General features: G+C 37.1%; 2 protein-coding genes across 3 annotated transcripts in view; one reads left to right on the forward strand and one right to left on the reverse strand.

The window, feature by feature from the left end:
* The window catches only part of Sgt1 (suppressor of G2 allele of skp1), a 17,019-nt gene extending 4,561 nt beyond the window's left edge, over window positions 1-12,458 (reverse strand). Inside the window, exons 1-9 of one of the 2 annotated variants that reach the window (XM_045726862.2) lie at window positions 12,306-12,458; window positions 10,464-10,515; window positions 9,178-9,268; window positions 7,969-8,106; window positions 7,160-7,273; window positions 4,903-5,057; window positions 2,928-3,035; window positions 1,840-1,930; window positions 1,186-1,379 (exon numbers count right to left, since the gene is read on the reverse strand). In XM_045726862.2, the coding sequence (XP_045582818.2) occupies window positions 1,186-1,379; window positions 1,840-1,930; window positions 2,928-3,035; window positions 4,903-5,057; window positions 7,160-7,273; window positions 7,969-8,106; window positions 9,178-9,268; window positions 10,464-10,515; window positions 12,306-12,325 (963 nt within the window). In that variant the 5' untranslated portion in view covers window positions 12,326-12,458. Of the gene's footprint in view, window positions 1-1,185; window positions 1,383-1,839; window positions 1,931-2,927; window positions 3,036-4,902; window positions 5,058-7,159; window positions 7,274-7,968; window positions 8,107-9,177; window positions 9,269-10,463; window positions 10,516-12,305 lie in introns of both variants that reach the window. The other variant, XM_045726861.2, reaches the window with a different exon arrangement.
* Window positions 12,459-12,630: 172 nt separating this feature from the next.
* Ntmt (N-terminal methyltransferase) lies at window positions 12,631-14,652 on the forward strand. Its single transcript, XM_045726860.2, has 2 exons — window positions 12,631-12,675; window positions 12,854-14,652. The coding sequence occupies exon 2, from the start codon at window positions 13,051-13,053 to the stop codon at window positions 13,870-13,872; it is 822 nt and encodes a 273-aa protein (XP_045582816.2). The 5' UTR covers window positions 12,631-12,675; window positions 12,854-13,050; the 3' UTR covers window positions 13,873-14,652.
* The last annotated feature ends 4,949 nt before the right edge of the window (window positions 14,653-19,601 follow it).

Consider the following 19,601-nt stretch of genomic DNA (forward strand, 5'->3'; position numbering starts at 1 on the left):
TGCTTGGGGACTAGAAGAACTCCCAAAACCAACTCCAGGTATGATCCAGGTAACTAACATGCCATGAAAACCAAGATAAAAGGATGCTAGACTTGGCAATCCCAGATACACGTTTGGTGTACCTGCCATGCCCTTATAAAAAACCTATGACTAAAACATGTCAAATGGAGACATTCATGTCAAATTCCCAACTTCCAACCGTTTCAACGATGCTTTCTACAACTTGTTGGAGTAGGGACTAAAAGGATTAGTTCCAAATCTGCACTCAGAAATAACACCACAAGAGGCATAGCAGGATGTGCAAAATAATGCCACTTGGCACAGTGATAGAGATCTCGATCAACATCAGGGCCCACGACTTCAACACTTCCTCTACACATATGGGGCATAACTGGCCAACCTCTTTCAGTGTTCAAAAGAGAAGTTGGCAAACACCTTTAAAGGTTACCTGATCAACCAGGCTGTGACTCGTATGTCAAGCTGCTGGCAGCCGCATCAAACAGCCTGGTTTATCAGACCATCAACCAGGCGGCCTGGATAGAGACCTGGCCGTGGGAAAGACGATCCTCAGAAACATTGACAGGTAAGAAAGTCCACATTTCATCATTCAATATTCTCCAGAAAACTTCCAATATTTATAAGAAAACTTTCTTATAAATACTGAAAATTGAGTACACAAGAAATAAAAAGTTGATTCCAGATCAGATTGGCAAAGTACTTACTCTAAGCTCACTTTTGCACTAAAATAGCTTCAAAGGCCAGTGCTCTGCTACCACAAAACTTTAAGAGCACTCATAAGTGACAAAAACAGTATGTACAACACAGTGGCATTGTACATTTTATGCACAGATGCCCACTACCAAGTTCTGTTCACAACTGTTCTGTAATTAAGTTGTAATGTTTTAAACACTACAAAATTATCTGTATTAGCTCAAACAAACAAAAGTGTAGCAATGAACAATCATAAATCAGCTCTCAAGTAGACACAGTAAGAAATAAGATATTAATTGTACACCAAACAAAATACCAACATTGTGATTACTAAAAAATATTAAAATTATGATGTATTCATAAATATAGCTAATTAGGATTTTAAACCCACAAACATACTCTGCTTTTTCCCTTGCAAATATTCCTATATGTGTCTGACATTCCTCTTTATGGACAGCGTAGTACTGTACTTACAAAAGATTTATTCATGGCTCGTCGTGTCTCGTCTGAACCCTGGCCATAAATCTTCTGGAAGAGCTGGTTTAGTGCAGCATCCCCTTCCAACTTCTCTTCCTCTTCCTCCTTCTTCACCTCTGCTTCCAATTTGTTCCAATCATGTTTTTTAGTTGAAGAAGATGGATAGGATGCAATTTTTCCATCTGTGGATGCTGCTGAGAAGAGTGCAAATATGTACTTAAAATTTTCTATAAGAGTACTGTATTTATAATGGTAAGTCTTATCTATCTGCTCATGATGCAACCTTCCTATAGCCAGCAAGGTTACATGGCTCCATTATAGTATTTTAAGAATGGGTGACCATCACACACTACTGGTACTCTCTCACAGCTATACATTACATATTTCAATATCATTCCACCTTTATCTCTATTATCTCTATTGTACACTACAATTCACACCTAATTAAGTATACTCTTTAGATTGTTCAATTACAGTTCATTTACATTAAGAAAATTACCTATCATAATTTCAAATAAAAATAGAACTGCAAACAATTCATAGAAAGTAAATGGGAGGCAATTTGATGCCCAAATATTTTGTTATGCATTTAAAAGATGTCGCTGCTAGATAAGAAAAAAAGAATACAAAAATACTATCGATAACAATCACCTGTTGGATTCGATTTGACACTCGGAGTGGCACCATCTCCCTCAAGTGCTGTCCAGCGAATACCATCTGCCTTCTTCAATTTCACTTCTATCTGAAAACAGATATGAACATTTCTCAGAGAATACTGTATAAACGTATCCACAATATATATCACTATTATATACCACGTGATATATCACACTATAGGGATTTCTGTGTGTATAGAATACTGTATACATTTGTTTAAACTTAAACTAGAGAATCTCACTGGAAATGGAAGCATTGTTTAATTTTGAGAGGTGCATGTAAATACACTGTACTTATATCTACCTCTTGAAACAACGTTTCCTTTATGAGATTTACTCCCATTGTATAAAGATGTTTTTTTCCATAACCTGTAGATATTTCTATCACCCCTTAAGTTTTGAGGAGTGTAGTAGCATCTAAAGTATTTTTAGAGCAATTCAGCATTTATCTATACTTTGCATGTCAATACAGTATCTAATTCTGTAACATTAGAAAAATGATAAAACTTCACAGACTGCACAAAAAGGTACTATGGGAGATGAAGTCCTCTAAAGGAGTCATTGGGGGCCTACCCCAATCCACCTGTGACAGTCCTCTCACACCCAACAGTCATCATTCAAGCATCAATGAGGCTAGCTCCAAGCATCTGCCCTCCAACCTAGAGCAGAGACAGACACTCATCCTATTTTATACAGATGTAAGTACAGTACGGGTATCTAGAATTTATCATTGTTGCAAATCATGTTATTTTCTGTTGCCCAGTAGAAGACTGTTGATCTGTTTTTTTTTTGTTTTTTTTTTTTGTGATTTTTATGTTGATTTTGGCCTCGTCAGCAAAGGATGACATGTAACTGATTTGTACTGTAGGTATGTGTAGGTGCAGTATATATTCTAAGAATTAAAATTGACTAAAGTTAACTTGCAAAGCATTACAAATTCTCAAAGTATACCTCAACTAATAAGGTGTCTAAATGTAGTGTGCTAGTGGCATATAAACATACTGTTGACCCAGTGTTACTTTCTTGTAAGCCTTTAAAAATAAATGAAATTAAAGTAAATCAGTCAATTCACCGAGAACTTACTTTAGAAGGCACAACTCTGAATGAAGACCCTGATGGGTTAATCGGATGACACATATCCAACTCTAGGCTATATTCTGATCCAGAAGGCAATGGTGCTGATACACTTACCTAAAAAAAAGAAAACAAAAAATAGGAAGTTGAGTATAATAAACCACACTTTTCTGAACTGGTCCCTTGAATTCTGTGGGCTAAGTCTCAAAGCACTGTGAATTCAGTGACCTAGGCAACTGCTATGCACTACCAGCCCTGAACTGTAAGATTGGAAAAATATCAAGGGACAAACAAAAAATCAAACTCACACACATACACACACAAATCATTATAAACAATACAGTATATAAAAATAAGCTTTTTCCCCGTGGCGTAGTGGTTAGATACACGCTTCGCGAGAGATTTGGCCTGGGTCTGTATCTTGGCCAGGGAGGTTTGACTAGTGCTAATCCTTAACTGTATGCCTCTGTTCACCCAGCAGTGAATGGGTACTTGGTGGTTAAACGATTTGGCGGGTCATATTCCAGGGAAAATTAAGATTATGGACCTGACCAAAGCACTGTGTGCTAGTGGCTTTACAAGAATGTATGAACTCTTGTATATATAAATAAAAAAAAAAAACAAGACCACTGTGCACTAAAAATAATTCAATAGGATGCAACAAGTCATTTACTTGTTATCTATCTTGAGGTTATCTTGAGATGATTTCAGGGCTTAGTGTTCACGCGGCCCAGTCCTCGACCAGGCCTCCTTTTCGTTACGCATTCTCAGGAAGCAGCCCGCAGCAACTGTAACTCTCAGGTACCTATTTTACTACTAGGTATCAAGAGCATCAGGGTGAAAGAAACTCTGCCCATATGTTTCTGCCTCCACCGGGGACAGAAACCAGAACCTCAGGACTACGAATCTGAAGTGCTGTTCACTCAGCTGCCAGGCCCCTTAACTGGTAACTGAAATCTAGCCCTAAACTGCCAAACCTTCACCAGATGCACTAATAAAAAGTTTGAGGTATTGTAGCTTTGATCAGGGAACTCTGTTGTATTTGTGATACTATTGCTGGTAGTGGTCTGATTAGGTGGCCAGGCAGCCTAACTGGTACTTTACTACCCATTTAACCAGAACTATAGGAATGTGTTGATTAGTCAGGACACACAACTGACCTATACATACACATAAAAATATACTTATATCCAAAGCCCACTACACAATGAAAGAAAATTTTCCAAGGATAATTATTAATTACTCAATTGAATTCTATCTACACTCTACTAAATTGAGGACCAGTCAGGAGGAACCTGACTAAGGGGCCTAACGGCTGAGTGGACAGTGCTCGGGGTTTCATAGTCCTAAGGGTCCGTGTTCGATCCCCAGTGCAGGCGGAAACAAATGGGCAGTTTATCTTTCACCCTGATGCTCATGTTCACCTAGCAGTAAATAGATACTTGTGAGTTAGACAGCTGCTATGGGCTGCTTCCTGGAGATGTGTGTTTGTATCACAATTAGGATTAAGGACTTGACTGAAACGATATGCGTGCTAGTGGCAGAACAAGAATGAAAGAACTCTTTTGTGTGGAGAAAAAAAAAAAAAAAAAAGATTATGCTTAAGACAAGCAATCCTGCAGTGGTACAGATGCCACTACCTGGCTGTAGTCAGGGTTAGCAGCGAGGTGGGCCATGTTAGCACGAGTGTTATTTGGCAATTTTCACAATGTAAAGTGTCCTTTGGAAAGGCTTAAATGTTTGGGAAATGAGGTTCTAGAAATCATTCCAAGATGAACGAATCATTCCGATGTCTCTCTAGGCCCAGTAACACCAGCAGGGATGTAGAAGGATATCTCTTGAGTTGGCATGGAAATCAACTTGCACTGACCACTCCAGATCCTAACTAAAGAACCACCAGTAAGATCTTGCCTTAGGAAGCAACCAAGTACTACAGCTCAAACTGATGGTGTAAAGAAAAACCAATTATATACTTATTACTTACAGTCTTATCGGTGAAATCTATTTTAACGTCTTCTTTCTTCAAGTTTTTGACAAGTATAGTAATGATAACGTGTGATTCCGTCTGGTACCAGTCGTGCTTTATTTTTGGTACTGGCATAGTATTTGGGGCAACTTCTGGTTTTTCCATGGTGTTTCCTGGGAGAAATACACACACATCAGAAATATTGTATGGTGTCTAAGAATATCATACAAATCGTACAAGTTAATCAATGTATGGTACTTATAATCTTTGATATATTCGCTCAAGAAGCTTCCCTTTTTTGATGAGATGGGCCATTATAAAATCTTAAATTTTGTTTTAAGATTTTAAGATTTTGAAGAAACATCTAAAGCATTTGCCAAAGAATTCAACAATGTTTGCTACCATATGAGTGAAGTAATGATTAATTGACTGAACTGAGAAAAAGATTTGTTAGAATTTGGATTGACTCAGTAAGCATAAAACACATGAAAGAAGTAAAGAAACAGGAAAGTGATAGATGCTAATATGGAAAGAATTCAGGTTTTTGTTTAAAAAACTGCCAAGGCACCCAATGCCATCAGGTTTTGTTACTATAATTGATCCTGGTAGATAAATTTCCCCCATTATGGGATTTTTTTGTGTATCAAATCTCTACTTTCTTCATTTTTGTTTTGGTGCCTTTGTTTTATGTGGGGTTTGATGTATGCAAATTTAAGTTGCTTAGCTTAGAACTGTATTTGTGGTCATTCTCAAACCTATTATTGATATATACATTAAACTGTGTAACTAGTTATCAAAACTAACTTGCTCAGCTAAATGAATTTTGGGCTTCAATTCCCGAGGCCATTCTATGTGCCTGTCACCTTTTCCATTGCCACCCACAGGATGAGTACGAGATGCATAATACTATATGAACTTAACTAAACTACCCTGACCTTTGTAAGGCCTTTAAAACTGTACTTCACAGGATGATGATTAGGAAGGTAAGTGGATTAGAGAGAATCTTCTCAATTGGCTCAGAGCTTAGTTGAAGGACAAGAAGCAGAAAGTTATCAAATTGAATAAAAGTTAAGTGAAGATATGTCACTAGTGGTGTTCCCAGTGGTCTAGTAGTCTGACTTGGGGTCTTGTTGTCTCTAATGTATGTAACCTAGATCTTGGGGTGAACAGTAATATCAGTAAGTTTGCAGATGATACAAAAGTGGAGCAAGTAGTAAACTTGAATACGGACTTGGAAGAACTTCCTAAACACTTCATCACACTGAAAAAATTAGCAGAAAAGTGGCAGATGCAGTTCTACACTGATAAGGCCTAAGTCCTAAATTTGGGAAATGACAATATCACTATCTAATGGATGAATGATTCAAATCTGGGAAAATCGGGCTGTGAAAGAGACCAAGGGGTCATGATTGGCAGTAATCCAAAACCTAGGCAGCAGTGTATCAACTTGTGTAACAAAGCAAATACAATGCTTGAGTTTATAACCAGAAGTGTTACTTTAAATGCAGAAACATTATCCTCCAGTTATATCTGTCCTCGGTGAGGCCCTACTTATACTACACCATCCATATTAAACTGTACTTCAATTCCCTCAAGAAAATCCAAAATAGGATGACTAGATTAATTCCTGATGTTAGTGTTGTTCCCACACGAGGAAAGATTAACTAGCTTTAAAAATAAGCTTGATAGACATATGGGGAGAGAAGTCGGATCTAGATGGGCACTGCCCAGAATGGGTTAACATGTCCACTGTGATAACATGTATCCAACTGTTACATGTTGGATATAACATGTCCTATATAATTATTGGTCATCGAGAATGTGGCTAATTTGGTAAAATGCTACAGCTGGTGCTAGCGATGATGGTGAGGTTAGTGGTGATGGTGGATGTAGTGATAATACTGGGAGGTAGTAGTGATAGTGGATGTAGTGGCAATAGCAATAATACTTGTCAAGGTATATACACTAATATCATAACTTTTTCACCACTGACTTCATCAAATACACTAGAAAATAATTAATACATTTTTTAAACATGCATTGAATCTTTTATTCATTTGTGTTTGAAGATTCATGTACAAAATATACACATGGTATTTTAAATTATTGAATTGAGTAATTTTTAATCCTTCAATTAAACTAGTGTATTTAAAAAAAAAAGATATCTCCTGTGCTTTGTACACACTAGATTTTCACTTATTTTGTACATATGACCATACAAACAACAGTTGCAAAATCAAACAACAAATATTGATACAAACATATTACTTCTCACCTGAAACCTTCTTGGCAGCTTCTGAAGAGATATCACTAATCCCTAACTTCTTGATGCGTTCTTCACACCAGACTGTCCACTGCCCAAACTGGTCAAACCCCCCTAAGTCTGATCCTGCACAGTTCAATAAATAAAACTTTTGGTTAATATATTTTGGATTAATTTAGGTATCTAAAATAGTTTTATATTGTATATTAATCTTCTATTTGAAAGAAACTTATTAGAATAATGTTACGAAACCTTAAAATATAGTACAGTACAATACGAAAGAAAGATACCATACTGTTAAATGGATTAACATTTATATTTAGAAACAAATTTACAAGTCAGCCACGTGCTTTACGAATGCCTATTATCCGATTGGGGTTTGTTTGAATAAAAAAAAGTTTGGAAAACTGGTGGGGCAGGTAGTAGTAGTCTACATCAAAATGTGGAATAAAGACAGAACTAGTTTGCACTGTGACCATACACAGTGCCACTTGAGCAGTGTTCATACACTAATGGATGGCTCAGAGCTCTAAAGTCTGCAATTGCATTAGGTACATGGTGAAAAGCAGTCTACCGAGGTTGCCTCTTCACCATTAGTCTCCACTTCAGTCTACCCAACACATTCAGTCTCGGTCCCGAGGGGTTCGGATAGCACGTGGCCAACTGTATTACCAAAATATACTAAATTAAAAAATCATGAAATAGTTCTTAATAAACTGTAGCTGTGACCCACAAGCTTGTAGGAAAAAAATTGTATTTAAAAAACACAAACCAGATAGATACTCAACATTAAAGCTTAAAAAAAAAAAAAACATACATACCTGCTTTGGCTTTGCCCTTGTTGAATGTCTCTAAAGATTCCACATACTCCCCTAAGTTAAAGAGAGCTTTGCCATGCACCAAGTGAGCTTCAGCACCTGCGCCCAGAGCCAGTGCTCGAGCTGCGTCACTGCTTGCCTCTAGTTATATACAGACACAGATTTCTATCACTTGTCTCAATGTTACCAATTTCATAATTTATTGCCAACCAGATTCAGAAGTTTGCCCAAGTTATGAATAACATTTACATTAATTACCAAAAATTTAACCCTCTGATAAAATGTTATGGTTTAAGATGATAAAAGATAATTTAAGAGCCTAGTTGTGCAAATTGCAAGACACTGAATGACTACACTAAAGTTGAGACAATACTCTGTTTTAGATTACAAGAGTGCTTTAAGAATATGAAATTAAGAATGCTTATTTAAGGAGTAAAAACAAACCTATTGGTCTTAGTCATGGCCTTCAAGTGACTAGATAATGTCACCAGTTATGCAAAACTGATCTTAGTGCTGTAAAATATTCATTCATTGTGCATGTATCATGTTTTCTAACTGGTGCTGTGTAACAGAATCTAAACACACAATTGTACATGTACACATTCACCATTGTTGTTAAAGGATAACCAAAAGTAATCCTATGCCAAGAAAACACCTTGAGGGAAAGGCTGTCACCATCCATGGAAGAGCGAATATCTCATTTTTTTCCTGTCCCAACCCTCTCCTCGTCTTTTCCCTAAACCCCCACTCCACCTCATCTTCTCCCTGGCTCCCCCCCCCTCTTCTTCTCCCTGGCACCCCACTCTCCACCCCCTCTTCTTCCTGGCCCTCATCTTCTCCCTGCTCTCCTCTTTTCCCTGCAATCCTCTTCTTCCTCATCATCTCCCTAACCTCCTCTCCTCCCTCATCTTCTCCCTACCCTCCTCTAATCCCTCATCTTCTCCCTGCCCTCCTCTCACCCCTCATCTTGCATCTTCATTTATATACTATCGGCAGATATTTCTTAAAGTATTTAACATGGGCCAACCATGACCAGACTGTCCGTTCTATACTCCTGACCATTTCCCCTGTAATGTTGGGCGAGGCGAGCCCCAAGCACCTGCCCCCCTGAACCTAGACACACATTTTCTCAAAGTACAGATGTACAAAATTAAATGAAATAAGTTTGTCAGAGACAATGTCCTGTACTTAAGGAGGGTATGATTTCGTTACCTTTAAACTTTTCAAGCTTCAGCAGGTTCTGTGCCCTCTGGAGAAAAAGTTCAGGATTTTCAGGGTTTACTTTGATCTCTGAAGTAATGACCTGAAAGAAGAGTTTATAATTTGTTACTTAAATGTACACTCAGAAATTCCTATTTTACTGTCCTGGAAGCCCGCTTTATAAATTTTACTAAATTTAATCAGTTTAATAATAATGATTCATTAAAAATTTCAAATTCTGAAAGAATAAATTCTGTTTAATATCATTCAAGCAATGATATTAGACATTATGTTCAGCATGTTTCTATACATACATACAAAATACTATATCTTTGAAGGTGTAAAACCCACACCAGCTTTAGTCTAGAAATTCCTATGTGGATTGTAAGAGTGCAGTACTGATATCTTCCTTTTTTTTTCTTCTTCTGTGAGCCTAGAGGAGCTTGGGGGTCAGAGACTAACCCAAAATTGAGAAAACCAGACAAGAAAGTAAAATGACAAAACAGTGTCAGATTACCTAATGTTGACATTGTGATACGACATGACTCAAACACCAGGTGATATGACACTGGATTATAGTCTTAAGTAATTTTAGAGATGACCCGCCTTCAGCAGCAAGTGTCATCACACTGCACAATACAGTCCTATAGATAAATATTTAAACAGGTTGAAAGATATCCATTAAACTTCCTGTGGCCACCTTATGATCCTCAGTACAATATACAACATTATGAACAAAATATACAAGTTTAAACTGGTGAAGCATCTTTAAAAATGGATGGTCTATATACTGTACATGGTTGAGGGTTGCTGCCAAGGGTAGTAAACTTCCTGGAAGGTACCAAAACATCAGCCACCAAGAGTACAGTACTTTCATTAATGTCTTGTCAAGTATTGCATCTGCAGACTAAAGTGTGGCATCATTTCATAAACTCTTGATTATTACCATAGGTTTTCCAAAATATTGAAAAAAGTACAATACCCTGTAGTTTGAATTCCACTTGAAACCCAACAATTTTCTTACAGTTGTCAGCGATCAGCAGTTTTACCTATCCAGTGTCAAGAGTAGGATAGATAAGAAGCATGAGGGTTTGGAGTAATTGCAATTGGCAACTGCAACCGAAAGACAGAATCCAGTTAACTGAAGCTTGCCTTGCAAACCCGTATAAGAAAATACATATAAAAGAATGCAGTATTACATTGCTTAAATTACATGCTAAGCCACAAAAAAGTTAACTCTTAATAAACATACAGTACTGCAATTATAAACAAATCTACAACAAACAGTATTACTGTACCTCTACAGCTTGGAGGGTCTGTCCTTCGGCATTTAACTTGTTCACTTCACTTCTGTCAAGAAAATATTTAAGTACAAACTTATTCAGAGCTTTCCAAGATTTTGAAAGAATTTCTACCTCCAATTGCAATGAAAATCAAATCAAAATTATTGTGAAATTAGAATTTTGTACTAAGCCAACTTTTATAGAATGTTATTACTGTTGCAAAAACCAATTACAATACAGAATGTATACTGTATAAAATGAACAAATGATGTGCGAACTGAAATATTGTCCTAACTTGGAAATGACACATCCATGTTATTACACATTACACAGAAATGTAATTTTTGTCTTCAAATGTGTTACTATTATCCTGCTGTTAGCAGCAGTTTATTTATTTTATTTATTTATTTATATACAAGAAGTTACATTGGGGGGGGGGGGGGGGGGTTAACAGAGAATATAGAAAATAAGTTGAATTAACATTCTTGTAAAGCCACTAGCATGCATAGCGTTTCGGGCAAGTCCTTAAACTAACAGAAAATATTTCGATAAATTAACAGTAAAATTGATAAAAAATGTTTATAAAAAATGTATAGTAGTAGTAGTAGTAAAAAAAATAGGCTGAAGAGAAATACTGTATGACCACCACCATTGCTCCACGAGCCAACCACCAGGGTCCCGGTCAGTACAATGTACAGGTGCCAGCACATAGAACAAAACCTCAAAAATGCCAGGAACTCTGAAGATATTTAAACATTAACCCTTCAGCTGCTCCAATTGAAAATTATGGTTATTGGTTGAACTGTGTACTCCAGTTTAAATGGAACTCATTTATCCGAGTTTACCTAAGAGCCACTAACACTAGTGGCCTGTGCGAGGACAGGAAGCCGGTGGCTTGTCGAAGGTCCTCCCAAAAGAAGGTCTTTTCCAGCTGTACTTTAAACCCAACAATCTTTTGGCCTTAACAGCTTTGGTGAGTAGGCAGTTTCATGGGTTAATAACCTTGTGGGTGAAAAAGCATTGCCTGGAGAATGAACTTTACTTTCATGAGGTGATATAATCAAGAAGACCCAATTTATAGATTTTTAATCAGAACTCTTAGTAGAGGGGTCAACCTTGAGGGGATCTGCCAGGGCGGACACAGCCATATTTCAGCTTGTGACAGTCACAGTGAGGATCCTGGTGCAGGACTAAACCATAGTTCCATCTCTGACAGTCACAATAAAAGTTGTATATTGCATAGAGATGGGAACCTTCAGTCAAATTAAGATGATAATTTGACATTATGTTATTTAATGTAACAAATTTAGTGTACTGTATTGCATTATTGTTCTGCTGAATCTTTTCCTGTACGTAGTCGAGTACAGGAAAATTATTGTAATAAGGAAGGACATTATAAGAAAGTAGCAAGCCAGTATGGCTATAATGCGCACAGAAGGAATATGAAGACAGGATAGGAGCCGAAATAGGGGAGTTGGGTGATAGAACGATGACCATCCTGTTGAGCCACCAGGGATCGGACACTGGCCATGCAAGATGCTAAACCATTGCTCTACTGACCAGTCCAAGTGGAGTGAGGAGTGACATCACAATTTGTTTTTAAATTAACTTACTGCAGTGTGGTGTATATCATGGAGGAAGAATTTAAGTTAACTTTTTGCAGTGTGAAGTATATCACGTGGGAGGTGTGTAATTAACTTACAGTAGAGTGTAGTATGACATACATACTATGTATATCATTAGACAAAGAGGGAGGCATTGGGTCAACTGTGTGTAGTGTGATAACACGGGTGAGGAGTGCATTTAACTTAATGTAGTGTGTAGATAGACACAAAGGAAGGCATGGAGTCAACTTACTGTAGTGTGGAGTGTGACATGATAGGTAGGAGAGCGGAGCCCCTGATTACGATAAGTGGTGTATGGAAGAGCTTGGAGCTGAGTGTACAGGACCCTAACACTCGTGTTTTGGGTTTACTTCACGGAATATTCTCGACCAAAACACCTTTAACAAACATAAACACATTCCTCTCAATATTGGACAAACACAAACACGACTTATAAGACTGTAAAAAATACAAACAAATAAAATACAATTTTAAATTAAATTTATATTATTTAATATAGAAATGCTCATCATTTTTTTTAAACTTTCGCAAGATATACTGACACAATCAGCTGTGTGTGTTTGTTTACAAGAACTGCAGGTCACTTTGTACAGGCACGATTCGTATGTGAATTTTATAACCTAATCAAAAATATTACAATACATTATAATATGTAAATCATATTTTATAATACTGGTGACATGAAATAGCTAAAAAATATGAAACTTAGAGTTTTCTATTTTAAATGATTGTGTGTTCGAAAGGAGAGGGATTCGTAACGTCTGTTGGTTTATTTACTAGATGGTGTCCACGTTGTCTCACTCGCTTCCTGCTGCTGCTGCTAAAATTTAGTTCCCGTCAGGCATGGTGCCTCCTCACGCCTATACGAACTCATCATAGCTCTAAGTTTTGCCTTGTGGTTCAGCATCGCAGAGCGGTACCGAGAGAATATTGTCAGTCTGTGGAAGACGCTTCTTAGAAACGTTTGTTAGACCGTCATGGACTCCATGGACCAGTCTACTGGCGAGGTGGCGTGCCCTGGGGAGCTACATGATGACCTGGATAGTAAAGACGACACATTGGAAGGTAAAATAGACATGTTGAATGGTAAAGATGACATGCTGGATGAAGAGTCTAGAAAAGCCACTATGGCGCAAGAGGACCCAGCATTTTACTCTGATGCAGCAGCTTATTGGGACAACATTCCTGCCACTGTCAATGGTATGTTAGGAGGGTTTGCGCACATTAATGTTGCCGACATTAGTGGATCGGATGCATTTTTGCGAAGTGTATTTAAAATGAAGAACCCTCCTGGACATGAACGAGCTGTTGACTGTGGTGCAGGAATTGGCAGAATAACCAAACATTTACTGCAGAAACATTTTGGGAAAGTTGATCTTGTTGAGCAGTGTCAAAATTTTATAGACAGAGCAAAGGAAAACTTCAAGGGCTCCAGAAAAATCGGCAGATGTTTGTGTCAGGGCCTCCAGCACTTTTCGCCTGAGCCCGACACTTACGATGTTGTGTGGTGTCAATGGGTGTTGGGTCATTTAACTGATGCAGATCTTGAAGACTTTTTTAGAAGAATGGCTCGTGGAGTAAAATCCAATGGTGTAATTATTATAAAGGAAAATGTTTCATCTTCTGGTACTGTGGAGCTGGATGAAAAAGATTCGTCTGTGACTCGACCTGAAAGCCTTCTTTTAGACATTATTGAACGGGCAGAACTCAGAATTCTGAAAAATACAAAGCAATCAAACTTTCCAAAAGGTCTATATGAAGTGAAAATTTTGTGTCTTAGGCCAAAAACTTGTGTTTAGTAATATAATTCATGGAAATCCTGTGTGTTTACAATTTAAACAAGTAATTGTATTAGACACAAAATTGAGGTTTGTTAGTTATGGTCATTTACTTATTTAGTTTTTCAGCATTGACTTAACAAAACAGTATTATAATAGTTAACAACTTTAGCCTTTGAAGGAATAAGATTGTATACAATGAGATTATTTACTAGATAAACTAAGCTTCCTCATATTTCTATTACAGTTGGTCCCTGAAAGAACCTTGTTCACTTGTTAGTAAAAAGTTTCCTCAAGATTATTTATATTTTTACTCATCACTGTAAACTGCAGTAACAACATATTGTATATGTTTACTCTCAAAGTGACTACCATAGTGAAAGTCCTAAAACTTAAAAAAAAATAGCATAAATTAGCAATCCTATTGAGGATTAGGTTAATAATGAGTAGAACTCCCAGAACTCTCCAGGTAATGATACTTTAATTATTATTTTTATTACTAAAATTTCACAAGGTTAAAGCACCTATAATTACTAGCATTTTGTCACTTACTGCACAGATAAATTAATAGTTTACAGGTTAATGGTATAACTTGGTCTACACAGCTTGCATTCTTTGGCACTAAAGTATACAGTTACGAATTTAATCTGTTCCAATAGATGATTCGAATCTCAAAAATTTGTAAACCATAACAAATTTTCCCATAAGAAATAATGTAAATTGAATTAATTTGTTCCACACACACACACACACACACACACAAAAATATTAACTTAAAAATACATTTTGTACAGAATACTACTCATATTTTTACTATACCTTACCTTCATTTAGGACTCTTGTTGGCGTATAGAAGACAGTGAGGAGGAGGGGAGAGGAGAAGAGGTGTTAGTGTTTGCAAGGGGAGTCCCCTTCCCTTATGACATCAGGAACTGATGATATTTCTGTGGTACTCTCTCTCCTATGTTTTGCAGGTATACCATTAGGACCTGGTTGTGGCTCACAACCTTACTAAGAATATAGTCTTACTAAGAATGTGTCTTAGATACTTGTTTTTTCCCTATGTTTTAACACTTGTCTGTTGTGAGACATCACATTGTCATTAAAAATGTTAAACAATGGCCTGCTACAGCTTTATCTGAGTGAGTCTTTTCAGCAAAACTGCAGTTCTTCCCATATTGGATATTTTTTTTTAATTAATGAGGAAGAGACATCCTCTACTGCCTTGTCCTTCCCTGAAGAAATTTCCTCGGCTGTCTCTTGTTGCTGTTTCTTGTGAAGGGTTAGGAGTTCTTCAGTGGTCAGTTCTTCACTGTGTTCCTCCTCCAACTCCTCCACATCAACACCATTCAACTCCAAGCCCAGTTTCTGGCCCAGAGAAACAATTTCCTCAACAAGAGGCACTGCAGGTTCAGGCTCAGAGTCTCATTCTGGAACACATTCAGGCCACAATTTTCTCCAGTCAGAGATCATGTAATAAAAACTCTTTATGTTTAGAAACCAAAAAAAACTGAAAAACAATGACATCCTTTACGCAGAATTCAAGCACAATTGTCACCAAAAGAGATACACTGGTAAACTGAGCGTGCCGCGCCCAGCAGAACCCACATGCCCGACCCTTATATGTATCGACAAACATTTGTATTCCAAGGCAAACTTCGTACACAGTCAAATTTGACAAGGAAATTGACTTTGCCCCAGATTACGAATTTTTCAGTATACTGTACATTCATAAATCGAGGTTCCACTGTACTTGAGGATGGGTGCATGAATACTTAAAATTTTAATGCTGACTACACATTATGCTAGGGCTCTTTTCATTAGGCCTAAAATATAAAGCTATTAGTTCTCTCTGAGGCCTGTTGATAGTCTTTTGACTGGTGCTTTTTCACCACTTGCCTAGCAAGCTGCTCATTTAAATGTTAAATGCTTTGCATTTTAGTTAAGAGTACACTTTGGTTATATACATGTCTATTTGTGGATCATGGCTGCTTATGTCCACCCTCATTGAGTGTTCAATGTGGGGGGTTTGGTGGTCCTGGTGGCTCTTGTCCCTCATTGTTGTGGAGCTTATTGTTTTGTATGGTTTTGGCTTTCCAACTGATTCCATTCACGATTGCTGATTACAGTTTCTCAGGATGTGCTTTGGTGTTTTCAGACCTTAATAGCCATTCCTGTTGCCTTCATCATGCAGCCAGCTGGGTTCAGGGGGGCCTTTCACCTGCATGCCAGAGGGTTTTCTGTTCTTGTATGGTTGGTTTTCCCCGTTGTGTTGGGCATGGTTGGCAATTATTGACTAGTAGACAACTAATAAGGATTGTAGTACATTCTATATAGGTCAAACATCCAAAGATTTGAAATTTGAAATTTTTAAAGCATAAATATTCAGTAAAAAATGGTCAATTATTTAATGGTCTATATGTCAGAAAATTCTCACCAAATTGATTTGGAGAGGTCTTCAGTAAGAAATTGTAAGCATCTTTAATTGAAACATTGAATTGCTTTAATACAATTTATAAAGCCATACAAAATGAACATTTGTAATTTTAAGACCGGTTCATTTGCCAGTTTATAAATAGGCTATTATTGGAACTGTAATGTGCTTTCAGACCATCACAAATATCTATATAAATATCCAGCTGTTTAACCAGGGCAGCTGGCCGGTCATTAGAATCATTTAACTCTGAGAATGGCCTGACATGTTGTAGATGAATGCTGTGTCTTGCATTATCTTCACAAATCTGGTTATCTTATGCAGATTTACCATACTACACTAGAGTCTTGCATACACAGTAGTTTATTTATTTATGTATATATATGTACAGGAAAGTACATTGGATTGGGAAAGTACATTCATTGGTGATTAGTACATTCTTGCAGTCACGAACTGGCATAGTGTTTTATTATCTGATATCTTTAAAACAACCGTAGTATTTTATTTATCAGTTTCATAATGTGTAAATCTTTTGTTATTGAGAATCATACGTGGTCTAATAAACTGAACAGTTATTATAAGTATAATAATAATAATTCTATTCATAATAAAATGCATACAGAAAACAAGGAAGTATACTTTTAGGTGCAGGGGTTCTATATAAAATGAGCCACGACTACGCAAAGCGTCGGGCAAAACTTCATTAACTCAGATGAAGATTATTTATAGGTGTAATACTTAATACTAAACGAGAAGAAAGCTAACATGTGCAATGTTCAAGAAATATAACAAATGATATATAATATCATGGTGATAATGATGACAGGTATATACATTATGGAATCTGTAGTTGTAGCAACAGTATAGAAATAGATTTAATGTTATTATTGATGGTGCTACATAGCCTTCCAGGTTTGGTGCCTTCTTTTGATAATTACTTTAATGTTATTAATAACAGCAGGGATATACAAAGATGTATTTTAGTAAAGCCACTAAAGCGTAAATTGGTAAAACTGTATGACTTGAATAAGCAATTTAGCAAAGAATAAATGCTATACATTAATTAGATGACTGATGAAAAGCACATTTTTATTAAATAAAATTCAAGATAAGTGATGTCTCGCATGCAGACATGTCACCACCTTTCCAAGTTTCAAAGCTCTTACAAAGTAGAATTAATTTATAACCAAACTAGAAGGGTTACCTGGTGATGCCTGTAGCAGTCTGCCTTTACCTGTATCCTCTGACCCCCTCTTTATTTTTCTTTATTTTTTTCCCCTCTTGTCCCATTTTCCCCCTTCTCCCCACCTTCATTCCTCCTCATGTCTCCCTACTCACTGTCTTTTCCCCCTCTCTTCCCCATCTGGCCTCCAACCTCGAACAGACACATTATTATTTAATAATGAATTCACTTTCACTTTCAAGTGAAGAAATGAAAGGGACTCAACCAGCCACATTTCATCGATTTTGTAAGGGATTAATATTGGACTTTACCCACTCTTAATGGGGTCAATAAGACTGCCCCCAACCAACCCATGTCAGTCCTGCACCCTAGACCCTTCTCCCTGCAAAGTTGGGTGAGGCTAACCCCAAGCATCTGACCTCTATCTATGGACAGATTCTCTTATACATATAACTGGATAAAAAATCTACACTGTTTTCTGTCGTACATTGTGTTGCCAAGCTTGAAGCTGTTGCACCTTATATGAGTTACAAATTATGCACAACACAACCATCAAATCAACAACACTTCCATGCAGCAGATTGATGAAAGAGACCTAGGAGTCGGTATCCAGCAATCATTGAACTTTGCCCACAAGTGAGCTACAGTAAAAAAAAAAGGCATAGTCAACTTCAAAGAAAAGAATGGGTATTCAACTACACAAGTATCGTGCTCTCCTCTTTGGACTTGTGTATCGAAGCATGGAGACATCATCTTTAAAAGGACATATACAGTATATGCTTTGGAAAAATTCAACACAGAGCAACAAAAATCATCCCAGAGCTAAGTCAGCTCTCGTACCAGGAACGGTTGACTGTCACAGGGTTAACAACACTACAAACCTTACATGTGAGGACTGAACTCATATACAGTAGACTTAAAATACTGAATGAGTTTGAGAATATTAATCCAGACCACTTCTTTCAAAAGTTCAATGTAAACATACAATGGGCAACAGTTTCAAGTTCAAACAGCCACATTGTAGGGCAGAAAAGCTTTTTCACCTATGGGGGTTATAAACCCATGGAACCGCCAAAGCTTTAAATGCCAAAACTGCTGAATTTTAAAATCCACCTCGATAAAATCATCAGGGCAAATGGAGAGAGGAAGACCTTTGTAAAGCCACAAGTCTCTTGTTCTAATTAAGGTAACCAGATAGTGTCCGTCAGACAAATTCAGGTAAAGTGGTCTGGATAAATATCCTCCAACTTGATCAGTAATTTATAAAGTTTTACATAAATGGTTTACGTTTTCTTTTATGTGATGCCGCTGTTCACCTAGCAATAGATTGGTACCCCAAGAGTTGGGCAACTGTTGTGGGTTGCATCCTGGGGAAAGTGATCGAAGTTGACCTGGGAAGATCTTGATAAGACTAACAGCTGGTTTCCTGTCCCCGACAACGTGAAATTAAATGCTTATAAATAAGGTCCTGCCCGAAACGCTTTGCGTAATAGTGGCTTTAGGCATTGTATGTACTAGCTCTATCTATTAATCCAACAAACTTTGTAAAATCTGTTTATGTGTGTACCTTACCTAAATAAACATTTATTTATATTATTTATTTAAGGTATCCATTGATACTTGAATTTATTTGCGAGTGCCCTGTTAACGATTATGTCAGACCAAGTGGCATGAGATATTTTAAGCTGTAAGTACTTCATACACTCGCGGATATTTGGAAGATATTCTCGTGCTCTATCCAGAGTTTGCTAGTGCAAGCTAGATTATTAGACTTGCATCTCATGTTTTCTCTTGACTGCATGACTCTGCAACCATCTTTTGAGATGAGATTAGGTGAAGTTATAGCTAGCTAAACTTTATAAATGTCAAAATTGATATATAAAATGCAGTTAGAAAGAATCACCAGGACAAATGGGGGACCATTGACAGGACGCCGGCTTCCTGTCTTCGTCGAGGCCACTAGTATTAGTGGCCTACGGGTAAATGATCCCTCATATAGACCGTAGAAGCACATAATTGGTTTGTACCTAATGAAAGCTTATTAAAGGAAAAATGAATTATAGAGCATTAAGGCTAAACTAAAAGTATTTTAATGTAATTATGCCTCCTTGTAGTTTAATCTTAACAGATTTA

This window comes from Procambarus clarkii, chromosome 88 (genome assembly GCF_040958095.1).
Source record: "Procambarus clarkii isolate CNS0578487 chromosome 88, FALCON_Pclarkii_2.0, whole genome shotgun sequence".
Classification (NCBI taxonomy): domain Eukaryota; kingdom Metazoa; phylum Arthropoda; class Malacostraca; order Decapoda; family Cambaridae; genus Procambarus; species Procambarus clarkii.

Excerpts from the sequence above, each read along its gene's own strand:
- Ntmt (XM_045726860.2), top strand. The coding sequence starts at position 13,051 with ATGGACTCCATGGACCAGTCTACTGGCGAGGTGGCGTGCCCTGGGGAG.